General features: G+C 38.7%; 1 protein-coding gene across 9 annotated transcripts in view; it reads right to left on the bottom strand.

Moving 5' to 3' along the window:
• Nucleotides 1–20,944, bottom strand: part of HELQ (helicase, POLQ like) — a 51,497-nt gene that overhangs the window by 20,351 nt on the left and 10,202 nt on the right. For 6 of the 9 annotated variants that reach the window (XR_004679180.1, XM_035004615.1, XM_035004616.1 and 3 more), the window contains 5 exons: nucleotides 20,484–20,582; nucleotides 19,070–19,215; nucleotides 9,916–10,155; nucleotides 6,939–7,080; nucleotides 6,477–6,581 (listed from right to left, as the gene is read on the bottom strand). Coding sequence is in view for 7 of the 9 variants with exons in the window: in XM_035004615.1 (XP_034860506.1) it covers nucleotides 6,477–6,581; nucleotides 6,939–7,080; nucleotides 9,916–10,155; nucleotides 19,070–19,215; nucleotides 20,484–20,582 (732 nt within the window). In the remaining 2 variants the exon portion in view is untranslated. Of the gene's footprint in view, nucleotides 1–6,476; nucleotides 6,582–6,938; nucleotides 7,081–9,915; nucleotides 10,156–19,069; nucleotides 19,216–20,483; nucleotides 20,583–20,944 lie in introns of those variants that run through there. The other 3 variants (XM_035004620.1, XM_035004619.1, XM_035004622.1) reach the window with 3 other exon arrangements.

The raw sequence follows: 20,944 nt of genomic DNA, 5'->3' as shown, positions 1-20,944 counted from the left end.
TCAAGACTGATACTCAGTTTGTAGATTATCAATGAACTTAGTTGCTGGATTGTTTTCTACTTGGTTGATTACAGTTAACATTGGGGATATTAAAAAAAATCCTTTACTTGATCCTTCTAGCTACCATCATGTTATCTTTCTATCCCTCTGTGAAAAATTTACAGACATAGTGATTTAGACCCACTGGTCCAGGCTCTGCCTCTGGCCTCCACAGCTTCTCAAAGCTGGATTCTCCACTGTTGCCCCAACCTTCAGGTTCACCCATGCCCGACTCCAAAATCAATTCATTCGTTCATTCAAGTATTTAGAGAGCACCAACCACATGCCAGGCATTGTGTTAGGCACTGGGATTCAGGGACAAATAAAAATAAATGTGGACTCTGCTTGCACAGGGCTTACATTCCTGTGGGGAATCACTGCACTAACCAGAATATAATTACAAACTGATAGGTTCTACTAAAGCAATGTGGTTCTATAAAGCATACAATAAACTGACTGGACTCAGAGGCACAGGGAGGCTTCCCTGAGGAGCGATGATTAAGTGAAGCCTCAAGGGTGAGTGGGTGAAGGTGAGTAGAGAGATGGGGTGGGGAAGATGGGCTAGTCCCAGGCTTAGTGAGCACTGGGATGGGAGGGAGCATCACATATTTGAGAACTGAGAAGGCTCTCGGCTCTCCTGGAGTGCAGAGTGCAAGGAGGCTGGTGAGAGAGGATGGAGACAGGCAGAGGCCAAATCTACCATGGTAGACCATGACAAGGAATTTGGGCTTCCTAAATCCTAAAAGCAATGGGAAACACCACTGACAAATTTTAAGCAGGTAGCACATTCTGAGTTTACATTTTGACAAGATCAATCTGTGTGAACAATTATTTGGAGGGGATGTGGGAAGGCACGGCAGAATGGCTGCAAGGCAGTCAGACCAGTTAGGGGACAATCACACTGACCCAGACAGGAGACTGCAGGAGCACTACTGACCCCAGTGTGCAGGTATGGAGATAAGATTGCAAGCAGCCTACAGAACCTGCCTCTCTTTGCCTCAGACTCTTTTTCTGTAAAAGGGCGTTACATTACTTAATTTGAAGGTATGCAAGGATCAGAGATAAAACACATAAAGTGTCTCACAGGGTGTCAGAAATATGGTTGTGATAAATACATGATAACTGGAGGCTCCCTGAGTCTTATGGCCCAAACACTGTTATGTCCTCTCATTAATTCCTGGAGTTTCCTTCTCTTCCACCAAAGCAGGGACTTAGTATCTCCGGGGGTGCTCATCTGTATCCTCCTGCCCCCGACCTCACTGCCCAAGTCACAGACCCTGCCCTTCTTGCTTCTCCCCTCTCTTCCATCTGCTTGTTCCTGTCCAGAGAACTTGACTGGAGCTTCAATTCCAACTCTAAAGGTCTTCCTGCTCTCCACTGTGTCTAGAGTTCCAGCCTTCTTCCACAGCTAGAGCCCCATTATAAGCCCTTATCCCAAGGTGAGAGAGGAACCCTGATGGCCTGGCCTTCTCATGGCTGGGTCCAGTTTCTTGAGTTCTGCCTCCTATGGGCAGCTTGGAACAACAGCTGCCTACCTGCTAATCTCCTGCACCAGCTGCTGCCTGGACTTCTCGCTGCTGTACTTCAACGGTTAAAACAGAATCTAAACGCAACTGTTGTGCTCCGTAAATCTTGCACTGCCAGGCCCATAAAACCACACCCCTGTGGCCAAGTCAGTTCTCCCAGTCTCCCTGTTACCTGAGTGCTCCCGTCTTAAGTGAAGTCCCAACTCCCTCCCAATTCCACTACCTTTTGCTGAGTCCTAACTCATCTACATGTTTGTCAGATGTACGTATTAGGAATATTTCCTTCATGCCTTCTCACTTTTTTAGCAATGTCTTTTGAAGATAATTTTTAAAATTATGATGAAGTCTATTTGATTGATTTTTCTCTTCATGGTTTATGTTTTCTGTTTGCCACATAAGAAATCTTTACCCAAGGTAACAAAAAATTTTCCCCATATGTTCTTCTAGAAGTTATATTTTAGCTTTTAAGTTTAGGTCTATGATCCATTTTGAATTAATTATTTTGGACAAAATTAGAGTGAGGTAAGAGCACAGGTTAATTTTTTGTTGTTGTTCTATATAGCTATCTAGTTATTCCAGCACCATTTATTGAAAAAAACTATCTTTTGTCCATTTAAATATCTTGACATCTTTTGTTAAAAATTGATCATATATAGGGACACCTGGCTGGCTCAGCTGATGGAGCATGATCTCGGGATCCTGAGTTCGAGCCCCATGTTGAGTGTAGAGATTATTATTATTTTTTTAAATTGATCATATATGTGTGGGCCTAATTCTGGACTTACTGATCTGTTGGTTTATATGATCCTTGTGCCAATATCCCCACACTGTCTTGATTACTGTAGCCTTACAGTAAGTCTTGAAGTAGGATGAACACTCTGTTATATTTTCACAAAATTAATTTTGGCTATTCTACTCCTTTGCATTTCCAAATAAATTCTATCAGCCTTCAATTTCCACAAACAAGCCTGTTGAGATTTTGACTGGGATTGCATTAAATTCATAGACCAATTTGGTAAGTAACATCTGGCCAAAACTGAGTGTTCTAATTCTTGAACATGGTACCTCTCTCCATCTATTTAGGTCTCCTTTAATTTTTCTCAACAGTTTTACAGTTTTCAGTGTATAGATCTGACACATATTAGTTAAATTTACCCCTAAGTATTGCATATTTTTTGATGCTACTGTGGAGTTGTTTTTCCAATTATTTGTAGTGAGTATATTATTTGTAGTGAGTATACAGATACAACTGAGTTTTGTACATTGACCCTGTATCCTATGACATTGCTGATTACACTCTAGTTTTTTTCTACATTCCTTTGGATTTTTCTTGAACCTAATATCAGCAAATAAGACGGTTTACTTCTTCCTTTCTAATCTATATGCCCTCATTTTTCTTCCTGTCTTGTACTGGCTATGATTTCCAATATATGCTGAAAAGTAGGGTGAGAGCAGACCTCCTTTCTTTTCCTGATCTTAGACGGAAAAACATGTAGTCTTTGACCATTAAGTGTGATGTTACCTGTAGTGCTTTTTTTTTTTTAAAGATTTTATTTATTTATTTACTGGAGAGCGAGCGAGAGAGAAACAGCATGAGAGAGGAGAGGGTCAGAGGGAGAAGCAGGCTCCCCACTGAGCCGGGAGCCCGATGTGGGACTCGATCCCAGGACCCTGGGATCATGACCTGAGCCGAAGGCAGTCGCTTAACCAACTGAGCCACCCAGGCGCCCCCCTTTTTTTTTTTTAAATAAACACCCTTTATCAGGTTGAAGACATTCTCTTCTACTCCTAGTTTGCTGAGTTTTTATCATGAATGGCTGTTGAATTCTGTCAAATAAATAGTAACATTGAATTTTGAATGTTAAATTAACTTTGCATTACTGGCATAAACTCTGATTGTGTTGCTGGATTACTAATACTTTGATAAGGACTTTTATATCTATTTTTACCACAGATACTGGCCTGTAGTTTTCTCTTCTTGTAATATCTTTGTCTGATTTTGGTATCAGAATAATGCTGGTCTCATGAGATGAGCAGTATTCCCTCTTCCTCTACTTTCTGGAAGAATATGTGTATGATTGGTATTATTTCTTCCTTAAATGTTTGACAGAGTTCACCAGTGAAGTCGGTGGGCCTGGAGTTTTCTTTGTGGGAAGTTTTAAGTTATAAGTTCAATCTCTTTCTTTTTTTTAAAGATTTATTTATTTATTTATTTGAGAGAGAGAAAGAAAGCACTGAGCAGAGAGCCCGATGCAGCTCGATCCTGGGATCATGACCCGAGCTAAAGGCAGATACTCAACCGGCTGAGCCACCCAGGCGCCCCATAAATTCAATTTCTTTAATAGATCTAGGACTAGACTTTCCTCTTCTTCTTCAGTCAATTTTGGAAATTATGTCTTTCAAGAATTTTCCCCATTTCATCTAAGTAGTTGAATTTTTCAGCATTCAAGGATACAGTTATTCAAGGATTATTCCTTACTATCCCTTTAATATCTCTAGGATCTTTAGTGATGACCCTCCTTTCATTCCTGATGGTATGGTAATTGATGTATTTTCTCTTTCCCCTCTGATCAAATCAGTCAATAATCTTACTGATCTTTTCAAAGAACTAGCTTGCAGTTTCATTATATTTTTCTCTTGTCTATGTTTTTTTCATTTCTGTTTTTATTTGTATTATTTCCTTCTTTCTACTTTGAGTCCCCCTCACCCTGGTTCCTAAAGTAAAAGTTAGACTAGTGAATCTGGATCTTTCTTGTATTCTAATAAGTATTTAAAGCTATAAATGTCCTTTTAAGCACTTCTTTGGCTTCATGCCAGTAATTCTGATATCTCTGTTTTCATTTTCATTCCATTCAAAATATTTCTAATATTCTTTGTAATTTCTACTTTGACCTTTGGTCAAAGTACGCTATTTAATTTCCAAATATTTGGATAGTTCCCTGATATCCTTCTATTACTGCTGGTATACTATAATTGTTTCCATTAGACACCATACCATATTTGAGTTCAATCCTTTTAAATGTATTGAGACTTGTCTATGGTCTCAGAATATGGTCTATGGTCTATGTTGGTGAAATATTCCATGCGCAGTTGAGGAATAGTCCACACATACAATGGTACACTGGAAAGAGTACGGGCCAGCAAGGCAGGAACCTAAATTATAGTCCCATCTAAACCATAACTCACTGAATGATCTTAGACTACTCACCAATTCTCTGAGTCTGTTACCTTATCTAATATATAAATGTAATAGAGGACTTGATGATCTTCATGAGCTCTCCCTCCTTTACTAATTCCTTGGCAACCCTCCTAATGCAGGTCTTTATTACATTATACATGGATTACTACAATTGCTTCTAAACAGTCTTGCAATACTTCTGCATACTATTATCTCCATTTTACAGATAAGGCAAGTGAGTGAGATTTAAGAGAGAGCTAATAACTTACACAGAGTATTAAGAGACAGAGTTGGGACTGGGACACAGGTATGCGTGATATCAGAGCCTTTACTCTCAACCACCACACATCACTAATTCTCCACTGATAAGTGACAGTGTCGCAACTCTATAGTCTACTACTTTAGCATGCTCTCCCATTTTCCCCAATTTACAGCACACAGTCTGGGCCTAACTCTTCCCACCCAACTTTCAACTCTTCATGATCTGCAGCCCTCCTCTAGAGCTATAGAATCTAGTCTGTTGACTTTCTTCAGCTTTCTCATCATTAATTCTATGTTAAGTACCTGAAATGACTTATTCTTTCCCTCTACTTATCTACAACTTATTTTATGGTATTTTTTATTTATTAATTACCTTTTGTATTTTCATGTAAACTGGTTGGGTTAATGAAGGTAGTGCATGATAGGTTAAGAGCACTGGTTTTGTAGTGGAACAAATTCAAACCCTGGCTTTGCCACTTTATGGCCAAGTGACCTTGGACACAAAATTAAAATTTACTTAAGAATAACCATAGAGGGGCGCCTGGGTGGCTCAGTCGTTAAGCGTCTGCCTTCGGCTCAGGTCATGATCCCGGGGTCCTGGGATCGAGCCCCGCATCGGGCTCCCTGCTCTGCAGGAAGCCTGCTTCTCCCTCTCCTACTCCCCCTGCTTGTGTTCCCTCTCTCACTATGTCTCTCTCTGTCAAATAATAAATAAAATCTTTAAAAAAAAAAAGAATAACCATAGAGGTGCCTGGGTGGCTCAGTTGCTAAGTGTCTGACTCTTGATTTCAGCTTAGATCATGATCTCAAGGTCATGGGATCGAGCCCTGAGCCAAGCCCCGAGCCGAGCCCCACGTTGGGCTCCAGGCTCAGTGGGGAGTCTGCCTGAGAGTCTCTCTCCCTCTGCCCCTTCCCCAGCTTGCACTCTCTCTCTCTCTAAAATAAATAAATAAATCTTAAAAAAAAAAAAGAATAACCATAAAAAGAAGTTTAACTCAAGAGTAATCCTAAAAGAGAGAGCTAATTTCTAAGAAAAAGAGTGTTTTCCTGCTGTGCTTTTTTCTTTTTTAATTTTCTGCTTGATAAAGGCTATACTGATCTCACAAATGTTTATAACATCCTAGAATGATCACAGTGCTACAGGTGAACCTTATTCTTAACAAGGGCAGAGAAGATGGATTATCCCACATCAGGACCTATGCCCTTATAGCTTCTTATATCCTCCAGAGTATCCAAAAAGTCTCTCACTTGTAATAATACCCAGTTATGATTTGTGGATTTTTCATATTTCATACAACTCAAAGCATTAAAATGGACATAGAAATCTATATTCAGATTTATCATGTCAGATTATTCTTTTCCACATTAGATTAGAAGTTAGCCTTTTTTTTTTCATACTTACAGTTCTCATAACTTTTAAATCTCTATTATCTCAGGTAATGGTAACAAGATTTTAAAATAATGAAAAATACCTTCAAACCAATCAAAGAGAGAAACAAAGTTTGGATTCCCTTGGTGAATTCTTGAACAAGATGGCTATAACAATTTTCCAGTGGTCTGCTTATTAACTCCAATACCTATAAAAGTTAAAGCAATATTATGTTTTGTGTTGTTATAAAAAAATTAAGTGTTCCATATAAAATTTTATATTCTGTATAGACCTTGTGGAAGCAGGGGGTGTAAAGGACATAAAGACAAATAAGAATTTAGCAGGTGTTCTCATGAAAATGGAAGAAAGATAAATAAGGAAAATACTTTTCATTGCTTGTCTGAACTACAGAAATATTCAAACTATTCTTTCTAATTCCTAATAGTAGAGGAGAAAAAATATTGAAGGAAACATTAACAATTAATTTTTAAAAGATGATATCATAGAAGGGCTAGACCAAAGACCAAAAAAAGATAAAACAACAAACCAACAACCAGATGATTACCTGTTGCTTGTCTTTTTCTTGCAGTATAAGGATACTCTCCCCAATAGAATCTATTCCAGCACGGCCAGCTCTGCCAATCATCTGCTTATATTGATTCCTCTTTAAAAATTCCTTAGCAACATAGGGAGCTCTTAAAATAACTCTATGGAATTGATAATGTTAATTAAAAGTGATGCTACATCTATAATAATATCTATTTTTTTAATTCTTTTTTTTTTTTTTGAAGATTTTATTTATTTGATAGAGATAGTGAGAGAGGGAACACAAGCATGGGGGAGCTAGAGAGGGAGAAGCAGGCTGGAGAGGGAGAAGCAGGCTCCCCGCTGAGGGGCTTGATCCCAGGACCCTGGGATCATGACCTGAGCCGAAGGCAGACACTTAACGATTGAGCCACCCAGGCGCCCCTATTTTTTAAATTCTTAATTCCATTATATATGTGATATTAAATTTAATGACATGTTAACTCAAAATAATAAGTAACTGCTATTTAACAAGAACTGGTGATGTCCTGGATTCTTTATGTACGTTATCAGTAATTCTTACAAAATTCTTGGTAATAATGTTCTTTATTATTTTACCTATTTTTTACAAAAGGGCTAACTGAAGCACAGACAAACTAAGTGGCTCACCTCAACACACAAACTAGTAATGACCAGGACCACACTTTGGACGTGTTGGCCTACCTACAGAGCTTGATTGTTACTAGAGCAACAGTCTCCAAGACTGATTCTATACCCCATAAATGAAAAATCTGACCATGCATCGCCAACATATGCATATTTATTTATTAATTTATATTACTGTCAGCTATATAACATTGCAGGTTTCAACTGTTTTTGGAAATTTCAAATTATGGTAATTTCAATCCTGCTTATGTAGATAGAAAGCTGTAGCCAGCTTTCCTGTTCAAAAGTGAGAGGAAACCTATGTCATTTATCTGCCAATCAACCAACTCCGTTATAAACCTCAACAGACAGCCAAAATTACACTTGAGGAAAACTAAGGGCATAAAAGAAAAGCAAGAATATACAGAGTAAATGTCTGACAGAAACAGGGAACAGAAAGAACTTTCAAAAATTCTAATTGGGGGGCACCTGGGTGGCTCAATCAGTTAAGTGTCTGCCTTTGGTTCAGGTCATGATCTCAGGGTCCTGGGACCGAGCCTCACGTTGGGCTCTGCACTCAGCGCGGAGTCTGCTTGTTCCTCTCCCTCTGCCCCTGCCCCCGCTCATGCTCACTCTATCAAATAAATAAATAAAATCTTAAAAAATATAAAAATAACTACTCAAGGGTAGCAAAATAAAAAAGTAGATCATAGAAGGAAGACATGGGATACAAGAGGCAGTGGTAAACAAAGAAAACAAGTATAATTTACAGGAAGGTTCAAATGATTATGGACTGTAAGATGAAAGAAAAGTAAAAGTCTGGCACTAAAATTCTAGGTAGCTGCAGCATATACACAAGGCCGTAGGAGAAACCACAAGCACCACGACTCCTGTTATGTTCAGGAGGGCAAACAGTCACTGACTAATTCTAAAATGGCAGAAAAGCATGTTTGATTATAACTGTTACAATTACGAGTAACAACTGGGATAAGGGAAATAAGATGCATAACTTTGTCTGAAAAATGGAAAATTTAATCCATGACAGAGGTTGAAAATAAAAGAATGGGAAAAGGTATACTTGGCAAAGAAAATGTAATCCTAGTGTTCAAAGTGAAATCACTCAGTGAGAAAAACAAGGACCTGTTATACTGATAAAAGGTATGATTCGGCAGTAAGATATTTGAAATGAAACTTTGTATACCTAAAGAGTTTTGAAATACAAAGCAAGAACTTCTAGAAATGCAAAAAGGAGAAAGACAACTCCATAATAACAGTGGGAGACTAACACAACTCTGAAATTGACAGATTCAAGAATCACAAGTAGAAAATCAAGGGAGCTGGTAACACGATTAATAACTGTGCTCTCATGGAGATGTAGAAAACTACATACCCAACAGAAAATACATATGTTTTTTAATGTGGAGGACGATTTTTAAAAATCACCCATGTATTTGAAAAAAAAGTCATAAATTTTAAAGTCAAATTTTTAAATAAAAATTATAAAGAGCAGACATCAATTATATAGGTCCATAGCTTTGGTAATAACTGAAGATAATCAAAGATCTACTCTGAAAAAAGATACTAGACTCAGAAGTCTTTATGAATGAGTTCTCTAAGTTTTCAAGGAAATACCTATGTTAAGTAAACTCTTTCAGATCATAAAAATTGGCAGAAAGCTTGCCAACTGTTTACAACTAGAAAAATAAACCCTAACATCAAAACCAGAGAGAGAAAGAGTACCAAAGAAAGAATTCTAATACCATGAAATCTACTCAAGTTGTTTTTCTGTCTTCTTTTTTTTAAAAGATTTTATTTATTTATTTGACAGAGAGAGAGACAGCGAGAGAGGGAACAGAAGCAAGGGGGAATGGGAGAGGGAGAAGCAGGCTTCCCACTGAGCAAGGAGCCTGAGGAGGGGCTTGATCCCAGGACCCTGAGATCATGAACTGAGCCAAAGGCAGACACTTAACGACTGAGCCACCAAGGCACCCTAAAGTTATTTTTCATTAAAATATTAAAGGAAACAAATGAGGGGCACCTGGGTGGCACGGCTGGCTAGGCAGCTGACTCTTGGTTTTGGCTCAGGTCGTGATCTCAGGATCATGAGACGGAGTCCCGCATTGGGCTCAGTGTTGAGTGAGGAGTCTGCTTGAGACTCACCCTCCCTCTCCCTCTGCTCCTCCCCCCACTATCAAACAAATAAATCTTAAAAAAATAAATAGAATGAAGGAAACAAACCAATCAATTCAGCAAATGATGAAAAAAATCTGATAAATTCTCATCCACTACTGAGAAAGAATAAAACAACAAAACTCCTGGCAAGCTAAGAATTAAAAAGTTTTGAGCCTGGCCAAAAGCTACATCTATCTTACCTTCGAGCTGGTAGATTAACACCTGCTGCTAGGGTGGATGTGCAGGTAAAAAGGCACAGAACTCCTGTGGAATAGGCTTCCTCCAAGAGCTTCCTTTCATCACTCGTTAAACCACTATGGTGATAAGCAACGCCAAAAGGGATGGTGCGCTTTAAAACGGGACACAAGTTGCCACTGCTGATATTCTTCAAGTTCTTAATCACTTCAAGTTTTTCTTTCTCCCTGTGTTTCAGATGTTCCCTAGGAAAAAAGATCTGTTAGAAATATGAACCTTCGATCTTAGAGTGACAAAGTGCCTACTGTTTTAATTTTAGTAGATGCATGTAAACATTCTTTATTAAAAAATATATTACTTTCATGATAAGTATATGAAATGTTCTTGGAATTTTGATTCTTGATTTCATTAACTATTAGGCACTCTCTCAACCTTTTTGTGGATCACAGAGCCCTGCGAAAATCTGATTAAAGCTAAGGAAAAAAAAAAACATAACATAAACACAATACATCGCTTATAAGTTCATGGACTTCCTGAAGTGCATTTCTATACTGCCTGTGAATCCATGGATGCTAGGTTTAGACACCTGCTGTAGATGTTACAATTATTTTTTTTCATTAGAACATACATTTTTATTGACGACTTTAAAAAAAAATTTTAAGTTGTAAATTTTCCTCTAAAGATGGAAATATATTTATCAAATCATACGTATTTATGTAAAACACTATCCAAACACTAGCATTTTAGAAGCTTCAGTGATATCCCACAATGTCTCTGCATTTAAAAGTACCTATTATTGGGGCGCCTGGGTGGCTCAGTCGTTAAGCGTCTGCCTTCGGCTCAGGTTATGATCCCAGGGTGCTGGGATCGAGCCCCGCATTGGGCTCCCTGCTCAGCGGGAAGCCTGCTTCTCCCTTTCCCACTCCCCCTGCTTGTGTTCCCTCTCTCACTGTGTCTCTGTCAAATAAAGAAATAAAATCTTCAAAAAAAAAAAAGTACCTATTATTTTAAATTCCTTTTAGAAAAGAGAGAAAGGACTGAAAGACTAAGTGCAACTAATAACTGACTTCTGAATACCAGTAGCAAATAAATATAGTCTACGATGTACATGTCATAGCCACAGCCTGTGTTGTTTCAGTGTGCTTCATGGAAAGAAGAAAGAGTCCTGGCTCTATTACTCTGATGTTTATGGTAGAAGGCCAATAACTGTATAAGAAGCTGGAAACAGGGCCGCCTGGGTGGCTCAGTTGTTGGGCATCTGCCTTCGGCTCAGGTCATGATCCCAGGGTCCTGGGATGGAGCCCCACATCCCACATTGGGTTCCCTGCTCAGCGGGAAGCCTGCTTCTCCCTCTCCCACTCCCCCTGCTTGTGTTCCCTCTCTCGCTGTCTCTCTGTCAAATAAATAAATAAAAAATCTTAAAAAAAAAAAGCTGGAAACAGGGTGCAAGGAGATAAAAAAAGAACAATGAAGAGTGGTCAGGAGTCATGGGTGTAAGAATTAGAAATGACAGCTGAGGAAGGAGGAGCAGACTCTGTTATCACTTTCCAGTCAGCGTGTGGGGCCATGAAAGGGGTGGGATGAACTCTTCTCAAGAAATGACGTCCTATGTCATTTGAAAATATGGATAATTACCATATAATTTTAGAGAAAGGAGACACTACTTATAACTGACCACTGGGTAAGACATGGTTACACGGGGAAGGGTTTCATGGCAGAAACTGAGATCTGAGTTGGCTCTTGAAGAACGAGTGTCAGAGAGGTGACAATAAGGGGGCAGGGAAGAGCCCTTTCCTGGCAGAGGGTGAAGCATGATCAAAGGCACGGAAATGAGAAATTCAAAGCATAAACAAAGAGAAGTAGTTTGGATGAGCTGCAAGGTGAATGAAGAACAAAGAAATAAGGATGGAGAAGTAAGTTGGATCCCAGCCTGAATTCTAGACCAAGAAAGCACTGTGGTATCATTTTTGGGGAAATTGTTAGGGAAAGTGGTATGACTAGAGCTTTGGCAGCTGTTGGCAAATGGTGTTTAAAAGTCGTTCTTGACTCAGAAGTCAAAGGTAGTGACAGCTTTTAAAAAAGATAATTTTCCTTGAGATTGAGACAATCAATTGGGAAAAACCTGTTTCAGTCTCTGCACTTAAACAGACATAGAGCTGTATTTTACTGCCGAGGTGGTACTGCACCAGCTTCCCATGACATTTATGATAAGGAGGCAAATAATAACGATAGAGTGGATATCCCAGGACTCTCAAGAAATCATGTTTTTGTTTTGTTTTGTTTTAAGATTTTATTTATTTGACAGAGAAAGACACAGCGAGAGAGGGAACACAAACGGGGAGTGGGAGAGGGAGAAGCAGACTCCCTGCCGAGCAGAGAGCCCGATGCGGGACTTGATCCTGGGACTCCAGGATCATGACCTGAGCCAAAGGCAGTCGCTTAACCAACTGAGCCACCCAGGCGCCCAAGAAATCATGTTTTAAAGATACTGCTTGAACCAGAAGACATTTAGCTCTAGATTTTACTTCAGCTACACGTAAATTACAGAATATTATCAAATAGTATGCATAAAACATGAATCACCATTTCTTTTTTTTAAATTTTATTTTATTATGTTAATCACCATACATTACATCATTAGTTTTTAATGTAGTGTTCCATGATTCATTGTTTGCGTATAACACCCACTGCTCCATGCAGTACGTGCCCTCTTTAATACCCATCACCAGGCTAACCCATCCTCCCACCCCCTTCCCCTCTAGAACCCTCAGTTTGTTTCTCAGGTCCATAGTCTCTCATGGTTCGCCCCCCCTCCAATTTCCCCCCCTTCATTCTTCCCTTCCTGCTATCTTTTTTTTTTTTTTTTAAACATATAATGTATTATTTGTTTCAGAGGTACAGGTCTGTGATTCATCAGTCTTACACAATTCACAGCACTCACCATGGCAAATACCCTCCCCAATGTCTATCACCCAACCACCCTATCCCTCCCACCCCCCACCACTCCAGCAATCCTCAGTTTGTTTCCTGAGATTATCATACCAGTGAGATCATATGATACATGTCTTTCTTTGATTGACTTATTTTGCTTAGCATAATACCCTCTAGTTCAATCCACTTCATTGCAAATGGCAAGATTTCTTTTTTTTTTTTGATGGCTGCATAATATTCCATTGTATATATATATACACACCACATCTTCTTTATCCATTCATCTGTTGATGGACATCTTGGCTCTTTCCATAGTTTGGCTATTGTAGACATTGCTGCTATAAACATTGGGGTGCATGTACCCCTTTGGATCACTACATTTGTATCTTTGGGGTAAATACCCAGTAGTGCACTTGCTGGGTTGTAAGGTAGCTCCATTTTCAACTTTTTGAGGAACCGCCATACTGTTTTCCAGAGTGGCTGCACCAGCTTGCATTCCCACCAACAGTGTAGGAGGGTTCCCCTTTCTCCTCATCCTCGCCAACATCTGTCCTTTCCTGACTTTCCTGACTAAAATTAATTTTAGCCATTCTGACTGGTCTGAGGTGGTATCTCATTGAGGTTTTGATTTGGATTTCCCTGATGCCGAGCGATGTTGAGCACTTTTTCATGTGTCTGTTGGCCATTTGGATGTCTTCTTTGGAAAAATGTCTGTTCATGTCTTCTGCCCATTTCTTGATTGGATTCTTTGTTCTTTGGGTGTTGAGTTTGATAAGTTCTTTATAGATTTTGGATACTAGCCCTTTATCTGATATGTCATTTGCAAATATCTTCTCCCATTCTGTCAGTTGTCTTTTGGTTTTGTTGACTGTTTCCTTTGCTGTCCAAAAGCTTATCTTGATGAAGTCCCAATAGTTCATTTTTGCCCTTGCTTCCCTTGCCTTTGGCGATGTTTCTAGGAAGAAGTTGCTGTGACTCAGGTCAAAGAGGTTACTTCCTATGTTCTCTTCTAGGATTTTGATGGACTCCTGTCTCACATTTAGGTCTTTCAACCATTTGGAGTCTATTTTTGTGTGTGGTGTAAGGAAATGGTCTAGTTTCATTCTTCTGCATGTGGCTGTCCAATTTTCCCAACACCATTTGTTGAAGAGACTGTCTTTTTTCCATTGGACATTCTTTCCTGCTTTGTTGAAGATTAGTTGACCATAGAGTTGAGGGTCCATTTCTGGGCTCTCTATTCTGTTCCATTGATCTATGTGTCTGTTTTTGTGCCAGTACCATACTGTCTTGGTGATTACAGCTCTGTAATAGAGCTTGGAGTCCAGAATTGTGATGCTACCAGCTTTGCTTTTCTTTTTCAACCTTCCTCTGGCTATTCGGGGTCTTTTCTGGTTCCATACAAATTTTAGGATTATTTGTTCCATTTCTTTGAAATAAGTGGATGGTATTTTGATGGGGATTGCATTGAATGTGTAGATTGCTCTAGGTAGCATTGACATCTTCACAATATTTGTTCTTCCAATCCATGAGCATGGAATGTTTTTCCATTTCTTTGTGTCTTCCTCAATTTCTTTCATGAGTATTTCATAGTTTTCTGAGTACAGATTCTTTGCCTCTTTGGTTAGATTTATTCCTAGGTATATTATGGTTTGGGATGCAATTGTAAATGGGATCAACTCCTTAATTTCTCTTTCTTCTTTGTTGGTATATAGAAATACAACTGATTTCTGCACATTGATTTTATATCCTGCCACTTTACTGAATTCCTGTATGAGTTCTAGCAGTTTTGGGTTTTTCTTTTGGGGTCTTTGGGGTTTTCCACATAAAGTATCATATCATCTGCAAAGAGTGAGAGTTTGACTTCTTCTTTGCCGATTCGGGTACTTTTTATTTCTTTTTGTTGTCTGCTGTGGCTAGGACTTCTAGTACTATGTGGAATAGCAGTAATGATAGTGGACATCCCTGCCGTGTTCCCAACCTTAGGGGGAAAGCTCTCAGTTTTTCCCCATTGAGAATGATATTCGCTGTGGGTTTTTCATAGATAGCTTTTATGATATTGAGGTATGTACCATCTATCCCTACACTCTGAAGAGTTTTGATCAAGAAAGGATGCTGTACTGGGGCGCCTGGGTGGCTCAGTTGGTTAAGTGACTGCCTTCAGCTCAGGTCATGATCCCGGAGTCCTGGGATCGAGTCCCACATCGGGCTCCTTGCCCGGCGGGGAGCCTGCTTCTCCCTCTGACCCTCTCCCCTCTCACGCTGTTTCTCTCTTGCTCACTCTCAAATAAATAAATAAAATCTTTAAAAAAAAAAAAAAAGAAAGGATGCTGTACTTTGTCAAATGCTTTCTGCATCTATTGAGAGGATCATATGGTTCTTGTTCTTTCTTTTATTAATGTATTGTATCACACTGATTGATTTGCAGATGTTGAACCAAACTTGCAGCCCAGGAATAAATCCCACTTGGTCGTGGTGAATAATCCTTTCAATGTACTGTTGGATCCTATTGGCTAGTATTTTGGTGAGAATTTTTGCATCCATGTTCATCAGGGATATTGGTCTGTAATTCTCCTTTTTGATGGGGTCTTTGTCTGATTTTGGGATCAAGGTAATGCTGGCCTCATAAAATGAGTTTGGAAGTTTTCCTTCCATTTCTATTTTTTTGGGACAGTTTCAGAAGAATAGGTATTAATTCTTTTTTAAAAAAATATTTTATTTATTTATTTGACAGAGACAGAGACAGCGAGAGAGGGAACACAAGCAAGGGGAGTGTGAGAGGCGAAGCAGGCTTCCCGCTGACGAGGGAACCCGATGCAGGGCTTGATCCCAGGACCCTGGGATCATGACCCAAGCGGAAGACAGATGCCTCAGATGACTGAGCCAGCCAGGCACCCTGGTATTAATTCTTCTTTAGATGTTTGGTAGAATTCCCCTGGGAAGCCATCTGGCCCTGGGCTCTTATTTTTTGAGATATTTTTGATTACTGCTTTAATTTCCTTAGTGGTTATAGGTCTGTTCAGGTTTTCTATTTCTTCCTGTTTCAGTTTTGGTAGTTTATACATCTCTAGGAATGCATCCATTTCTTCCAGATTATATAATTTGCTGGCATAGACTTGCTCATAATATGTTCTTACAATTTTTTGTATTTCTTTGGTATTGGTTGTGATCTCTTCTCTTTCATTCATGATTTTATTTATTTTGGTCGCTTCTCTTTTCTTTTTGATAAATCTGGCCAGGGGTTTATCAGTCTTATTAATTCTTTCAAAGAACCAGCTCCTAGTTTCATTGATCTGTTCTACTGTTCTTTTGGTTTCCATTTCATTGATTTCTGCTCTGATCTTTATTATTTCTCTTCTCCTGCTGGGTTTAGGCTTTATTTGCTGTTTTTTCTCCAGCTCCTTTAGGTGTAGGGTTAGGTTGTGTACTTGAGACCTTTCTTGTTTCTTGAGAAAGGCTTGTATTGCTATATACTTTCCTCTTAGGACTGCCTTTGCTGTACCCCAAAGATTTTAAACAGTTGTGTTTTCATTTTCATTTGTTTCCATGAATTTTTTAAATTCTTCTTTAATTTCCTGGTTGACCCATTCATTCTTTAGTAGGATGCTCTTTAGCCTCCATGTATTTGAGTTCTTTCTTACTTTCCTCTTGTGATTGAGTTCTAGTTTCAAAGCATTGTGGTCTGAAAATAGGCAGGGAATGATCCCAATCTTTTGGTACCGGTTGAGACCTGATTTGTGACCTAGGATGTGATCTATTCTGGAGAATGTTCACCGTTTTTTAATCAATAGCCGCAAAAAAGGATGCTAAACTATACACGGAATATTCAGCTTATGAAAGCAGCAAGTAATATGCAAAATATATTTTAGAGGAAATTTTCCTTCAGAGAATGTTAAGTCCTATTTCTTTGAGAAAGTATCAAGTACTGGGGTGCCTGGGTGGCTCAGTCTGTTGAGCATCTGACTCCTGATTTAGGCTCAGATCATGATCTCAGGGTCATGAAACTGAGCCCTGTGTAGGGCTCTGCACTCAGTGGGGTGTTGGGTTGAGATTCTTTCCCTCTGCCCCTCCCCCGGCTTGGGTGCACTTTCTGATAAATAAATAAATCTTTAAAAAAAAGTAAATATCCATTACAATTCATTAACTAAGTGTTCTGGAAACCAAATTTTTAAGTGCCTCAATGTTAAACATCAACATTTATGATCCAAGTAAACTATTATCATCAACAAGCAAAATAAGTCAAGGGTATAACTAATAAATTGCATGTCTTCCAGTCAACTGTTAGTCTCTAAATTTCCACATTATACTTAACCAGTGCTAAAATTCCCTTAAATTATACTATTAAAACAAATGATTTACTGAGACTACCTCAATGATAATTTAATTTCCTTAGATTTTTTTTTAATTTATTTTTATTTTTTATTTTTTTAAAAGATTTTATTTATTTATTTGACAGAGAGAGAGAGAGAGATCACAAGTAGGCAGACAGGCAGGCAGAGGGAGAGGGAGAAGCAGGCTCCCTGCTGAGCACAGAGCCCAATGTGGGGCTCGATCCCAGGACCCTGGGATCATGACCTGAGCCGAAGGCAGATGCCCAACCATCTGAGCCACCCAGGCGTCCCAATTTCCTTAGATTTTTACAATGAACATCATCAGTGTAAAGGCAGACTATTAGTTACTGAAATGGAAAACTCCTTGACTCTATCCCAAACATCTAGATCTTTGGGTGGTCAATAAATTTAATTCTATTAAACCAATCCATGACAGTAGGACTGGAAGGGGAGGTGGGAGCTGACTAGATTAGAATTCAGGGTAATAGGGCGCCTGGGTGGCTCAGTTGGTTAAGCGACTGCCTTCGGCTCAGGTCATGATCCTGGAGTCCTGGGATCGAGTCCCGCGTCGGGCTCCCTGCTCGGAGGGGAGCCTGCTTCTCCCTCTGACCCTCCCCCCTCTCATGTGCTCTCTGTCTCTCATTCTCTCTCTCGCAAATAAATAAAATCTTTAAAAAAAAAAAAAAGAATTCAGGGTAATAATGGTCTATGGTGATATAGCACTGGTTAAGGGGCCAAAAAGAAGTCTGAAAAATCCGATAAAACTACATACGGGACACAGGTACATAAAAAAACTGAACTCTTCATATTCAAGATCACTTTATACTTATCTCTGTGAGTATAACAGAGCCAATATTAAAATACTATCAAATTACAGGGCGCCTGGGTGGCTCAGTTGGTTAAGCGACTGCCTTCGGCTCAGGTCATGATCCTAGAGTCCCTGGATCAAGTCCCGCATCGGGCTCCCTGCTCGGCGGGGAGCCTGCTTCTCCCTCTGACCCTCCCCCCTCTCATGTGCTCTCTCTCTCTCATTCTCTCTGTCTCAAATAAATAAATAAATTCTTTAAAAAAAAATAAATAAATAAAATAAAATAAAATACTATCAAATTACAAACTAATAAATTTCTTAATTACTTAACAAATTTAATTCAAATGTCCACACAACTTAAGTGTGAAGTTTACTAAGAAAACAAAGGCAACAGTATTTAATTAAAGAGAAGGTTAAACTAAAAATACGATTCATGTGGCACCTGGGTGGCTCAGTTGGTTAAGTGTCTGCCTCAGGTCATGGTCTCAAGGTCTTGGGATTGAGCCCTGAGTCAGACTCCCTGTTCAGCAGGGAGTCTGCTTCTCCCTCTCCTCTAGCCCCCCCACCCCCTCTTGAGTGCTCTCTCTCTGCCTCTGTCTCTCTCAAATAAATAAATAAAATCTTTAAAAAAAATAAAGATATGATTCATATCCACAGTGATTAGCGACTGGTCCTCTGACTCCTAGCCAGTGGCTGACCTCGGCTGCATGTTGAACCTGCCTGGAAAGTTCTACAAAATAATGATGCCTGGGTCCCACCCCCAGAGATTCTGATTTGTCTGCGATGTAACCTGGGCACTGGGATTTTTAAAAGCCCTTGAGAGGATTCATTTGCAGTCAAGGTTGAGAATCATTGATCTAAGCCATTATATTAGTCAGCATTCTCTTACTTACATGTAGTCTTAGAATTTTTCTCTGGCTATTTCACATACATGAATTTCACAAACTTTCTTCAAGGTTAGGGCCCTTAGAATTTAGTATAGCAACTTAATATAATGTTCTACAAGAAATAATAAGTGCTTGCTGAATAAACAATACACAGCATGTAAACCATGATAAAATAAAACAGAAAAATTTTTAAAGATGAACATACTTGCTTAAAAATTTGCATATCATTTCTGCTACGTTTTCACAGTTCTTCTTAGTGGGACAAAAAACTAAGCAGGAATAATTGGGAATAACTTCTGTCACCAATGCCACCAAGTGATCAGGATCCATCTTTTTCAGAGTATCAGAATACTGTACAACAAGAGGTAGGAACAAGGTAGTTAGTAACCATGAAAACCTGTCATTTTACCACAGTGCTTTGAAAGGTAAGTAAACCATCCGTAATTTTGAACTTCTCATTGAATAAATCTGATCATTTAAAAGAAAAGATGCAACCCAGATGAAACATCAAAATGTTTAGTCCCACTTTTAGGTTATAAGGGTTTTGTTAGGTATATTTGGTTTTAAATTAAAGAAGTGAAAACAGTAAATGTTATTAATAACCCCACTGCATGTTCATCTCTACCAGAGCAAAGCAAAGAAGTCCACAGAGACAAACACAGATTGGTCCTAATAACAAAGGACCACATAAACTAGATATATTTTTACTATTACTAATAGTTTTCAAAAACAGATTCAATCATACTACAGGATAAATTTTCAGAAATAAAAAATGTATTCATCAAGCAGACACAAGGAACCCGACATAGAGAAAAATATAAAATTATTTAAAAATCTCACTTGCTTCAGCTTTACTGAAAACTAAGATACAGATTTAGAGTAATACACCTTTACAGAATTCTAAAAATATTGTAAAATCTCTTTCTCCCCCTTTTAATATCCTTTATACAAGCTACAGAACATTAACACAGCAGACATTAACATCTTCATACCCAGTATCTGAACTACATAGCCCACAAAAGTTTCTTCTTGTTTAGCGCTTATGGCTGAATGAATAAACATTTAAGGGAGAGGTCTGCAGATTTTCTTGGTTCATGGAGCTCCACGGCCAAAAGAAATACCTAACAGCTTTGTTTATTAGGTATTTAGGTACAGACAACTTAAATATGTTTTTCCTCACAATTTAGTAGCCATCTGAATAAATAATACACATCAGTTGAATGAAGAAAGTATTATCTCATTCTTAAACGTAACAGCCCACTAACAGGCTGTGTGCACAACCGGGCACTGCAATAGTCTTTCAAATCTTAGAATCAAATTGGACATGGCTACTCTTTTTCCGTCCCACATTGATTTTCACATGGTATTTGTTTACAGTAACTGCAAAAAACAAACAAAATCTTCACTAAGATACAATATCATAGAAAGGAATACAGTGTGATCTGATGTCCAAACTGGAAACTACACTGAACCAGCAGTTTGTATGGTACGCAACAGTTGTCAAGCACCAGCTATTTCTCTTAAATTATCTAAACTATCCCATGGTACCCTGTGAATCTTTTGTGGTGCCCCAGGGCACCAAGTCTGGGAACTTCATACTCAAGGGTTATCAATGTTACCTGACAATTAAGGAGACGTGAAAAAGTCATGCTGTTCTCAGCTTTGCAGTCAACCTCATATATTGCATTGTTTATTTTCAAATATTCTTTTAATTCAACCTTAAATTAGAAAGACATTTGCAATTAATACCATATACAAATTCCTCTTTCCAGAGTTTTAAATTTTGTAAAATGGTGTAAAAACGGACAGCTATACAAAAACTGTAGTTTTTCTAAGGTATGTAAAACATGCTTCAATGTAAAAGTTTTTTCTTTACCATTTCTTTAAGTCTCTTTTTCCCTTTCAATCAAAGTAGAGATTAATACCCTTGAAGAAATACTTTTGAACAGCCACTATCTAAAAGGAAACCAGACACTTCTGTATTTGTCACAAGAAGTATAAGTCAATGTTCACATTCTGTCTTATTTGTGTTATTCCTCAAGACCTAAAATTTTCTGTCTTATCAGCCATCATTTTTAAT

This window comes from Mirounga leonina, unplaced genomic scaffold (assembly GCF_011800145.1).
Source record: "Mirounga leonina isolate KUSES-001 unplaced genomic scaffold, KU_Mleo_1.0 Mir_129, whole genome shotgun sequence".
Lineage (NCBI taxonomy): Eukaryota > Metazoa > Chordata > Mammalia > Carnivora > Phocidae > Mirounga > Mirounga leonina.
This window is presented reverse-complemented; position numbering and strand designations above follow the sequence as displayed.